This window comes from Quercus suber, unplaced genomic scaffold (genome assembly GCF_002906115.3).
Source record: "Quercus suber isolate HL8 unplaced genomic scaffold, Cork oak 2.0 scaffold_219, whole genome shotgun sequence".
Lineage (NCBI taxonomy): Eukaryota > Viridiplantae > Streptophyta > Magnoliopsida > Fagales > Fagaceae > Quercus > Quercus suber.
In genome coordinates, this window is record NW_027069677.1 from 512,790 (window position 1) to 523,259 (window position 10,470).

General features: G+C 35.8%; 1 protein-coding gene and 1 long non-coding RNA gene across 25 annotated transcripts; both read left to right on the forward strand.

Annotated features, from left to right (window-relative positions):
* The first annotated feature begins 1,364 nt into the window (after positions 1–1,364).
* LOC112029357 (uncharacterized) lies at positions 1,365–5,828 on the forward strand. 24 transcript variants are annotated; one of them, XR_010631515.1, is made up of 6 exons: positions 1,365–1,684; positions 1,959–2,038; positions 2,183–2,351; positions 2,508–2,550; positions 4,713–4,832; positions 5,392–5,828. XR_010631515.1 is itself a non-coding variant. In XM_065779882.1 (6 exons), the coding sequence occupies exons 1-4, from the start codon at positions 1,594–1,596 to the stop codon at positions 4,826–4,828; spliced, it is 384 nt and encodes a 127-aa protein (XP_065635954.1). In that variant the 5' UTR covers positions 1,370–1,593; the 3' UTR covers positions 4,829–4,832; positions 5,392–5,508; positions 5,600–5,828. The 24 variants fall into 24 exon arrangements, 7 of the variants coding, with proteins under 7 accessions (XP_065635956.1, XP_065635957.1, XP_065635952.1 ...); XR_010631517.1 differs by having other exon boundaries at positions 1,366–1,690; positions 2,236–2,351; XR_010631516.1 differs by having other exon boundaries at positions 1,367–1,684; positions 2,236–2,351.
* A 2,046-nt stretch (positions 5,829–7,874) lies between these two features.
* LOC136070228 (uncharacterized) lies at positions 7,875–10,221 on the forward strand. The gene is made up of 4 exons (XR_010631524.1): positions 7,875–8,745; positions 8,826–9,002; positions 9,102–9,499; positions 9,586–10,221. It is a non-coding gene; the product is annotated as an uncharacterized LOC136070228 (long non-coding RNA).
* The last annotated feature ends 249 nt before the right edge of the window (positions 10,222–10,470 follow it).

A 10,470-nucleotide genomic window follows, 5' to 3' on the forward strand; every position in this document is an offset into this window, starting at 1 on the left:
CAAAACTAACCCTACAAGCCCAATGCACTCATCCCATTCTATTTAAAGTCCAAGAATACTTATGATTGGCAATATTTGAAAATCTTATGATTCAAGTCCATGGCAAAACAATTTTATCAATGGAATTCAAATCCATAATCAAAGCTCATAGTTTAAACCCACGGCAATTTTATCAATAGAATTCAAATCCATGATCAAAGCCCACGATTTAAACCCATGGCAATTTATTTATCAAAAACCCAGTTCTCAGTAGCAATATCAAAAAAGCCTAGTTCTCACTGGCAATATTTAAAGCCCAATTCTCATTGACAACATCAAAAGCCCAATTCTCATTGGCAATATTAAAAACCCAAATCTCATTGGCAACATTAAAAGTCCAATTCTCATCGACAATATCAAAACACAATTCTCATTGGTAATATTAAAAGTCCAATTCACATTAGCAAAATCAAAAACTCAATTCTCATTGACAACATCAAAAGCCCAATTTACGTTGGCACTATTAAAAAACTAAGCTAATTACTTGGCACTATTTTATCAAAAGCTCAAGGTAATAATACTTGGCAAAACACTATATCATAAGTATTTCGCTTAAAAGCCCAATGATGAAAAATGTTTTTAAGTTCTTAAACATTACTATATATTATAAGCACATGGAATCTTTGGCAATTATCTATTCTCAAAACCCATGGCAATCATCTTATAAAAGCCCATGAAAAGTTATGATTATTTATCGTAAAACCATGACATTTATTTATTTCATACCATATTATAAAACCATGGAATTTATATAATAAGAACCCATGGTCACTATTTATCTTATATCACAACATTCATAATATTTATTTCCAAAACTCATGATAATTATTTATCCTACAAGCCCATTATGATTATCTATAAAAAAAACCCATAAGTATATCACATTATTCCATTATAGTGGTTGTTACCATATTTTATTTGAAACTCATAAATATTTCATTTATTAAAACCCATGGTAAATATTATTCACAATAAACATTGGAGGTACTATTTAAAAGCCCCAAAGAAAATAACATTTACAAAATAATCCATGGCAAAAATTATGAAAAACTATACAAATTGTTATTTAAATCCCATGAAAATTAATACCCAAAAACCTATCATAAATATTTATTAAAGCTCATGAATATATTACATCTAATCTAATCTAATCTAATACTATATATAATAGCAGAAGCTTTTAATAAGGTGCTGACACGTTAGTAAAAATGACCCCTTAAAATATTGACACGTGTACAATTTTTCCTTTAAAAAACCGTACGTCGCGACAATTAAAATCACAGCAGCCCGCAAGTTACACCTGTTCAACCCGTAACAATCATAATAAAAGCCACTAATTGGCCCGCATGTTACACCTATTCAGCCCAAAACAAACATAATAAAAGCCATCCATTTCTCACGCCGAAAGGGTTTTAAAGTTACAGATACGGTTTGCTGAAGGAGGAAAAACACAAAAGAACAGAGAGAGACTGAGAGATTTCGTAAACTGTAGAAGAACAGAGATTGATCGAAAACGTTACAAAAGAGAGATCGAAAGCGCCTTCATTCGAGATAATGAACCCGTTAAAACAAATGAAGAACAGAGATCGACAAAGAGATAAATTTCAGGGCAGCCACCACCGTCATTCAATCGGAACCGTTTCCGGTGAAGGTTTTCTTTATTCTTTTTAAAATTACATGATAACTATGATTTATATTTGACTGTTTCGGTTTAGGCATTTGGGTTAGATTTGGTTTTGTTCAAGGTTATACGATTTAATTTGGTTTATGGGTAGGGTATATGTGTTGCTTTGGATTTATTTAACTCTCTCTTGGATTCAATTGTAGATTTCATTTGTAAATAATTGATTTCAATTTCAAATCTGTGTAATAAAAAATTAAAGGGTTTTTCCTTAACTTTCCTTTTTCTGGGTTTGTAGGTGGAAGGGCAAATCCTTGGAAGCAATCCAAGTCTGATTAGAGGCGGTACTACCAGCTATAGTTTCTGGAACCATCACTGGTAATTTTTTTTTTTTTTAATTGAATGTTAAATATGCTTTATGCTTGGATTGGTTTGATTTTTAGGTACCTGGGTTAGAATTTATTTTGTTTCCATTTAGTTATTTGGGTTAGGATTAATTTTTTCTATATGTTTTTGGGTTAGATTTGATTAGTTTATATTAGATTTCCTTTTCACTGTACAAGGGCCGTTAAAAGGCAGCAAGAGAGAAGAGCAAGAAAAAAAAATTGCAAACACAGAAGGTGCAGGCTATGAGAGGCTTCAGTTGAACTTTGAAATTAACAAAGAAGACAGAAGGGTTTTTCTTGATGTGGTATGAAATTTAGTCTCTTTCTCTCTTTATCTCTTTTTTTTTTTTTTTTTCCAAAATTTTTTTCGTGCTCTTTGTTCAGTTCTAAATTTTGGATATCAGAGTTTTTTACTATGCAAATTAATGTTAATGTTTTATTATTTATTGGAATTGTTTTAGGCACCCATGAAATATCTTCAGCCTACAATTCAAATGCTATCAGGTACTAGATCTCTTGGAGATAACAAAAGATATCACTTTCTTACCCTTTTTCATAACAATCACAACTCCAAAGTCAAAACAGAGCAACGTTTTTGCCAAACAAACTTCTACTTCATGCTGTGTTTATATTCAATTGCTACTTTAATTAATTTCTTCTAAAGAAAAACACATACAGTATATCCCTCTTTTTTAAGCGGGCCAGGTTACTATGATTTCTAGAGAGTGGAATATGCCAATATGTCTATTTTTTTAATGCAAATCTCTTTTTCTCTCCTTGGAAGACTAACAATCACTATTTGGTTTCTCTATCCTAAAAAACTATATTATATATATATGTATATATTGTTTTTGTATTCGAATAAATGCTTGAATGTGTGACGAAACCCAAATACCTAAATGCTTGGGTATCTTTGTTTCTATTTTATTGTTAGTTTCTATCACTCATACTGTTGAATTGTTTTGGAACATTGTGCACTCATCTTAATTTCACTGAATTTTGCATATAAACTCATGTTGCTATTGCATATAACCTCATGTTTAAGTTGTTTTTCATATTAAATAAGTAGTGTGGTACTCAATTAAGGTAGATCAAGATGTTTTTATCATATTTAGGTGGGGGCAGACTCATTACATGACTTTGAGTGTCCATATTCAGAATTAGCAACATATGTGCACCTTGACGGCAAGTGTGAACTATAATATGCTGACATTTGCTGGCTGTGTTAATGGTTGAATGATGAAATTTAAGTGGGGAGAAACTAGCAATGATGAACAATGGAGTGGAGGATTTTTTTTTTTTTTTTTTTTAAATGTATTTGAACAATGATAATTGGTACCAACTGTTTAGTGCACATTTTTCATAACTAAAACTTTTTGTTTTTTCTTTTGTACATGCTTGCTTTTTGTTTCCTTTTAAAGGTTGGATGGAATGTCATGTTGTCTTTCACAAGATGCTACATGGGATGGATGTTGTCTGCAAGAGTGAAATAGAAGGATATCTTCCTTTATTGTTTTGGGATGGTCTTTAAAAAACTCATCCACAATCCATCTGTTTCTAAGTTATTTTCTTAGAACAATGCTCACTCCTAAATCAATGTATATATATTCTTGATTCTTGATATGCAGATTATTAACAAATTAACTGTTTTTAAATGGATAACATTAGAACTACGTTTTGATCCAGTTTAGTCTTGGTGTCCTATGAGCATTCAACGTTACAACCTTATACCCAATTCTTGATATGCATGTGTTTTCACCTGCACCCAAGACCAACAAATTGGATAATTTGTGATATAATAATCCTTTTGAGTTTTATAGAGTGCAACTCAATGCATCATTTTTTGTTTTATGCTAATGCTATTTTTTTTGTAAATATATATATATATATATATATATTTTTTTTTTATTTAAATTTTGCTAGGTCTTAATTGCTACTTAGAGCCAAAGTAGTTGAAAAAAAGGTAGAGACAAATAAGAAAATGAATATTAGTGAAATTGATAAAAGTACAAATATTATCAAGATTCTAATGAAATAGGAGTTGATGGAAAAGGAAAATGGTAATAAGCATCAAGAAATTGAAAACCAAATGTACACAGCTCAAGGAAAGAGCAAGGCAATGCAGATTTCTATTGGTACCAGCTTTTATCTTTTAATGATTGGTATTGAGAAAATTCTGTAATAGAAGACTTGGTTAGGCCTACCATAGCCACTTTGTTTGCACTTACGTAGTCTTGGACATTTGATCTTGAGGGACCAATTTTTAGTTTCAATCAATGCAAGTACAAAATAATGATTGGTTTTAAGGGATCTCTTTTTTTCTCCCCCCTATCTCAAGATATATTTTTTGTTTGACTTTGTATTCTTGGAATTAATTGTCCTTTTTGCAATATAAATTGGGGAGTTACAGTAAGAATCCTATAATGGTGATGAGGTGTTTTTTATTTTCCTCATATGTTTCATTTGAATATATTTCATGCAGAGACACAGATTAAGATGGATTTTATAATGTCCTAAAACAATAAAAAATGAAGTTTATAAAAAAATAATAATAGGGAAGTTTGTTTTCTTTTTGTTTTTTTGTTTTTCTCTTTGTCTCTCTGTTTCTTTCAATTCATTTTTTTTTTTTTATTCCAGGCACTGAGTTTGTGGTTTGCATGTTTAAGGAAACACAAGCTTGGGAAAATCAAATCTTCAACTTTATTGGTTGTGGTACAAAATACTAAACCAAAGGGGGAATAGCCACCAGGCAATGAATATCAAAACCTTCTTCTGTATCTAAAGAGGTACTAACTAACTTTGTTTATATATTTTTTAATGTTGTTTGGTAATGGTTTTTTGGCTAATCGGAGTAGTTTGTTTGTTTTGGTTTGATTTCTTTATTGGTTAAGATATTTACTGACTCACACTGTTTCTATAATTTATAACTTGGTCTTGCATCATATGGGTACAATGATGAAAACATATGTCATATTACATTTAAAAATTTTCAGGTGCTGGTACATCTGCAAGCTCATTAGTTGCTCTATATAATACCTTTATAAATAGGCTCAACTGCTCAAGTAGTTGGTTGCAATCCCACGATGCTTTTACTTAGTTGTGCTTATTTTGTCTTGGGTGTAATTTTTGGGTGGATTCATGTTGCAAAACATTCATCTCATTCCCATTTGGAACAAGCAAACCATGTGTTTGATAAAATGTCTTGCTCACTTTTGCAAAAGTTCAAGTCAACTTCACACAAACACTAATGTTATAGCTAAGTTAATTATGCCATACATTTGACTTCCAAATTTCATTTTCTCATGTTCATTAATGGTTTAATGTTGTGTCTATGGAGGGCTACAGTACAATTACAATTCCAATGTCACAGGCGGCCAAACTGGTTTCAATGTCTGCTTTGACTATACAGAAGCTGCCAATGCAATTGTTGCGTCCAAAGTACTCTTTATTGACAGTGACAAAGTGAGGTTTGCTGGGCTGTTATTCTCTCTCAATTCTAATAGTATTAGAATGTAATAATGCTGGATTTTAATGGATTGTAGCGTTTGGGCAGTAATGAGCTTGAGGGAGGACATCCATTTTATTATATTTACAGATCGCAGAGAACACATATATGGCTCATTGATCTTACTTTCCTAACATTTTTTCCCCCATAGATAGAGCTTAAATTTTTATAAGCAAAACTAATTAAGTTTTGTGTTATTTCAATATTGTAAAGCATGGGGTAAGTTTGTTTGATTCCCATTATTAGTCCAAAATTTTATGGAGACTTTGTGGCTGAATGAGTTTCAAGGTTCTAATTTTAATAGGCTAGGTGTTGTTTTTATGTGTTTTAATTCAAGTTGTGACCAAACGATAATGGAAAAAAATTTCTCCTAATTTTAATGGTTTGGTTGCGGGAAAAATGAGCAATGCATTTATGCTTCAATGTAGCACGGGCATCATATTTTTCAAATCATAAACCTAGGTGAATTCTGTTCCATATTCCCTTTGGTGGAAGAATTGACTGGATCAGTAAAATACTAATTTTTTGGCATGCCTTATGAACTCCTTTTCTCTTTTACGTGAATATTGATATTGGGAAAATAAGGAGATTTGAGACTATGCATTCTAATGAGTCTAACTCACCCTCTTTTGGTTTTATATCTCTACATCACCAAGACCAAAGTGAGATGCTTATATAATGTTTAATTAGCTAATGTGACTGGTATAGTAAGCAATTCTAATTGAATATTTAACTGTAATTATTAGAATTGGAAAAATGGTTTGTATGTGTATGTGTTGATCATCCTTATGTTTGGTTTATTGCTTTACCATGAAGCTGCAATTTATATTAGACACTTAATTTTGAAAGTGTCTGATATATTACTTATTAAACAAAGTATAGGAAAAAAATAAGACATGCAGCGGAAGCCCACTTCCCCCTCCACATATGAACAAACTAAAAATTTCCAAACTCAAAAAAAGTATGACAATCCCGCTTACCCAACAAGTCTCTCGCATAAGCAACTATGCTGTACAATTAAATAATGTGCCAAGAAAATGAGATATTTTAAACTTGAAAAAAGCAAAGTGACTATCAATTGTTGTTCTTATTATCACAATTTGTTTGTCACTGATGAATAATTATTTGAATGACAGTGTATACTTCTTTTTCCTTTTGGGTGAGAGAAGTTTCGGGGCAATGCAAGATTGACTAAGGGATTCCTTGGGCTGACACTTAATTGAAATGGCCAGTACAAGTTATATCCCATGAAGTACTCCAATGTATATAGTCTTAGGTATTAGACACTATATGCTTAAATATACTACGTTATTAAATAAAGTTCATTAATATGTAAAATGATCCCGCGCATTGTGCGGGTTAAACACTAGTACAAATAAAAAGAAAGCCTTGTAGAGAGTACCGGTGCAGTACCGGCCAAAGACCCTCCGAACGTTAAGTTAGAAAAAAGAAATTTCTATTACTCTAGAGTGCCAGAGCTATGGTATCATTATGCATACCTTGATTTGTGAGGGCTTTGGGGTTTTCATAGTAGTGTAGAGTCGACCTTAATTTCTTGGTGTAGAGTTGACCTTAAATTCTTAGTGAAGAGGGTATTTCCTTGTAGAGAAGATCCTCATTAATACTCGTATTTCGAGGGATCCTTTCCTTATAGGGATTCTCTTGATTATGGTTGGGCATAGAATGCAAGGTATTTCCATATTAGGATTCTTAGGGGCCACTTAGTCCACGTAGGAGCCACGTGGCCATCACCCGTTTCTGTCGAGTTCGTCCACCTTAAAGGGTTTGTCCGCCTTAAGGAGTCCGTCCATTTCTCTGCCTTTCGTTCAAGACACGACTCTGTCTGCCGGTCCTTTGACTTGTTAGGCTACCCAGACCGTCTCTCTTGGTATCACTGTTGCTTATTATTAACTTTGCAAATTGGATCCGTCTAATTTAGGATTTATCCCTATTAGCTGCCCCCTCGCTCCATGGGTCCGTCACCCGGTATCCTAGACAGATACGTAGGGTGACAGTTTCACTTAGTTCTAGGGAGGTGTGCTTTGATTGACACGATGGTTAAGAGTCATAAATGCTAAAAGGCATGTGACAAAATTTTAGTGGTTGGTTACTTGGATCAAAGCATCGCTTCATCTTTTCACAACCATTTCCTAGTGTCAAAGCGTCACCATCGTCTGTTGGAATCTATCAGTCCGTCACCTCAGTGCATCCGCTCACCACATCATTTCCATCCCTTTTCTGCGTTGTATATCTGTAAGTGCTCTTCTTCCTGTACTCATGCATTTTCCGCTTTCTTTTTTAAGTATTATATGCCCGTCGAGTATATAAACCTGTAGTGTCTTAGGAGTTTATCCGTCGCTTATAGGTGTGATAATGTCTAGTGAAGCATCAAGTGAACAATCATGTGTCCGTGAAGGAGCAGGCTACGATGATGTGTACCCGTCAGGTGAAGGCAACCTCGGTGCCTCTTCTCTTAAAAGGGTTCTGTTTGCCAACTCACCTTCCGAGGAAGAGGATGAGGATTCGGATGTGGACGGGTTAGAGAGTGGTGCAAGTGGAGATTCAGATGGCGAGGAGAATGTTGAATCTCCTATTAGCTCCATCGTTGGCCCTACGGCCTTAGGAAGTTCGTTCTCCCACCTCTTTAGACGATCAATGATTTTAACTCTACCATTAAAAAAAGTCACTTCAATACATTGCGTGAAAGGTATCAGATTCTCGTCGACATCCCCATCCGTTACCCCTTAAGTTTGAAAAGTGCTATTACTGTGGTGTTGAAGACATTGGGGTGTATAAGCAAATGTTCAACGTAGGATTTAGACTGCCTTTGAGTGCTCTCCACTGTGGCTTACTCCAATACCTAAGACTAGCCGTCACCTAGATTACCCCGAATGCTTGGTGGATTTTCCGTGGTGCGGAGGTGTTGTACGAGGCTCTGAGTAAGGGGCAATGATGCCTAATCGTGGAGGAGTTCTTCCACTGTTACTGTTCTAATGAGATCATTAAGTCCAGGGGCATCTTTAACTTTCTGCCAAGGAAGCCGGTGCTCAAGCTAGTGTACGAGACCCCCAACTCCAACCGAAACTGGAAGAACCAGTATTTCTTCATCTAGGGAGATAATTGGGTGTGTCACCCTAACGAACCAAAGGAAATGCCCTTTGTTGATAAAACTTGGGGTATATTTCCCCCGTCTGGTAGGCGTCCGTTACTTATTTATTTTGTTGTTTGTATTTCGTCCATCTTACTATGTTAGTCTAACCATCTCTCGTTGCAGCTCAGGACTGTCTAGAGGTTGATCTTGAACAGTGGAGCTTCTTAGAGAAGATTTTTAACATCCCGTTGGAGGAGAGGACGTGGAAGAAGTTCGTCACCTTAGATACCCTACACTGGTATTGTGAAGGTCCCAATCTTAAGGACACTGCCAATCATTACGACACACAAGCACGCCAACGTGAGTCCATCACTTATTCCTTTCTCTAATTGCTTTTGTAACTTTTGTCTAACTTTTTCTTTTCGTCCCCTTTGGTGCAAAAATGAAAAACGAAAAAAGGAGAGCTTATATCCGCCAGCAAGCCGCCACGCAGGCGAAGAAGAAACAAGAGGAGGGCGTACCCCTTACTGGAGGGATAGGCTTACTTAAACCGTTCATGAAGAGAAAGACGATGGACAAAGTTGACCGTCCTAAAAAAAAGTCTAGATTAATAATCACTACAACCGTCAAGGAGACGCCTCCAGCTACCAATCTGCCCCTTGCCCCCGGTCATGGGGTTGGGAAAGGCTTTATGTCAGCCAAAGGTCTCGTCGTTGAGCAGCACTCCCCCTCCTCCATGAAGACTCTTGATATGCTCTTGGGCAGCTCTCGTCCATCATTAGGGACGAGGATTATGAGGACCTAGGCAATCATGCAATGGAAGCCATGGGGGAAACCAACCTCTTCAGTTCGGCTCAGTTGCGTGACCGTCTATTTTTCACTTTCCTCTTTCCCTCTGTCTCTTACTTACCCCTATTTTTAACCTTGTGTTTTACTTTCACAGGGGATGCTGATGATGAAGGGGCTAATGGACCATTGCATGGCCCGTGAGAAGCTAGTGGACCGTCTAAAGGAGAGGGCTGAGACTGCAGAGACGGAACATAATGAGCTTAAAGCCTCATGGGAGATTCAAGTCAAAAAGCTTGACATCACGAGGAAGGCCCTAGAGGAGATGGAGAATCAAGCCAAGGCGTTAAAGAAGGTACACAAAGACAATGAAGGGAGACCTCTTCTTTAAGGAAGCAGGTTCGTGAAGCTAAGGAGGACGGGAAGACAGAGTTTCGCAACTCCAACAGATTCCTTGTTGACCTGGACGCGTCTTGGGTCTCTTTGGATGACATGGCCCAGACCCTAGCTAGATCCGTCGAGTCTGAAGGCACTAACAAACTTTTTGAGGCTGACCCCACTCCTGATGCTCAAGGTGACGGAGGAACCATTCCTCGGGATGGATAAGCTAAATCCGTCACGGATGAGAATCGTCCAGTTGACGTGGCCAAGGTAGCTAAGAGAGTAGCAGATAAGGAGGCCCTTGTTGACCAGCCATAGACTTTTGTAGTTTTTTTTTTTTTTTTTTTGAAATTATTTTGAGAATATTGGTTGCGTAATCTTAACATTGCCCACAAATTTTTTTGGGTTTTTCAATTACAAGTTTATTTGCTTCCATTCTTAAAAGATATTGCATCTTTCATCCGTCAGCTTGAATGTTTTGGACCATTCTTTTAGTTTTTAATCCAAGAGTGATCTGTTTGCTTTATTAGCGTGACTTCGTAGATTTTTAGGATGACCATAGTCCGTCCAAATTGTGGGCTAGACCTTTCAAATAATCGTGGTCCGTCCACTTTCGTGTTTTAATAACTAATTCTGAAGTATCATGTTCTTCAAGGTACGC

Coding starts and splice junctions, on each gene's coding strand:
- LOC112029357 (XM_065779880.1), top strand. CDS start 1,594: ATGAACCCGTTAAAACAAATGAAGAACAGAGATCGACAAAGAGATAAA. Junction 1,691..2,223: donor CGGAACCGTTTCCGGTGAAG/GTTTTCTTTATT, acceptor TCACTGTACAAG/GGCCGTTAAAAGGCAGCAAG. Junction 2,352..2,507: donor GAAGGGTTTTTCTTGATGTG/GTATGAAATTTA, acceptor GAATTGTTTTAG/GCACCCATGAAATATCTTCA.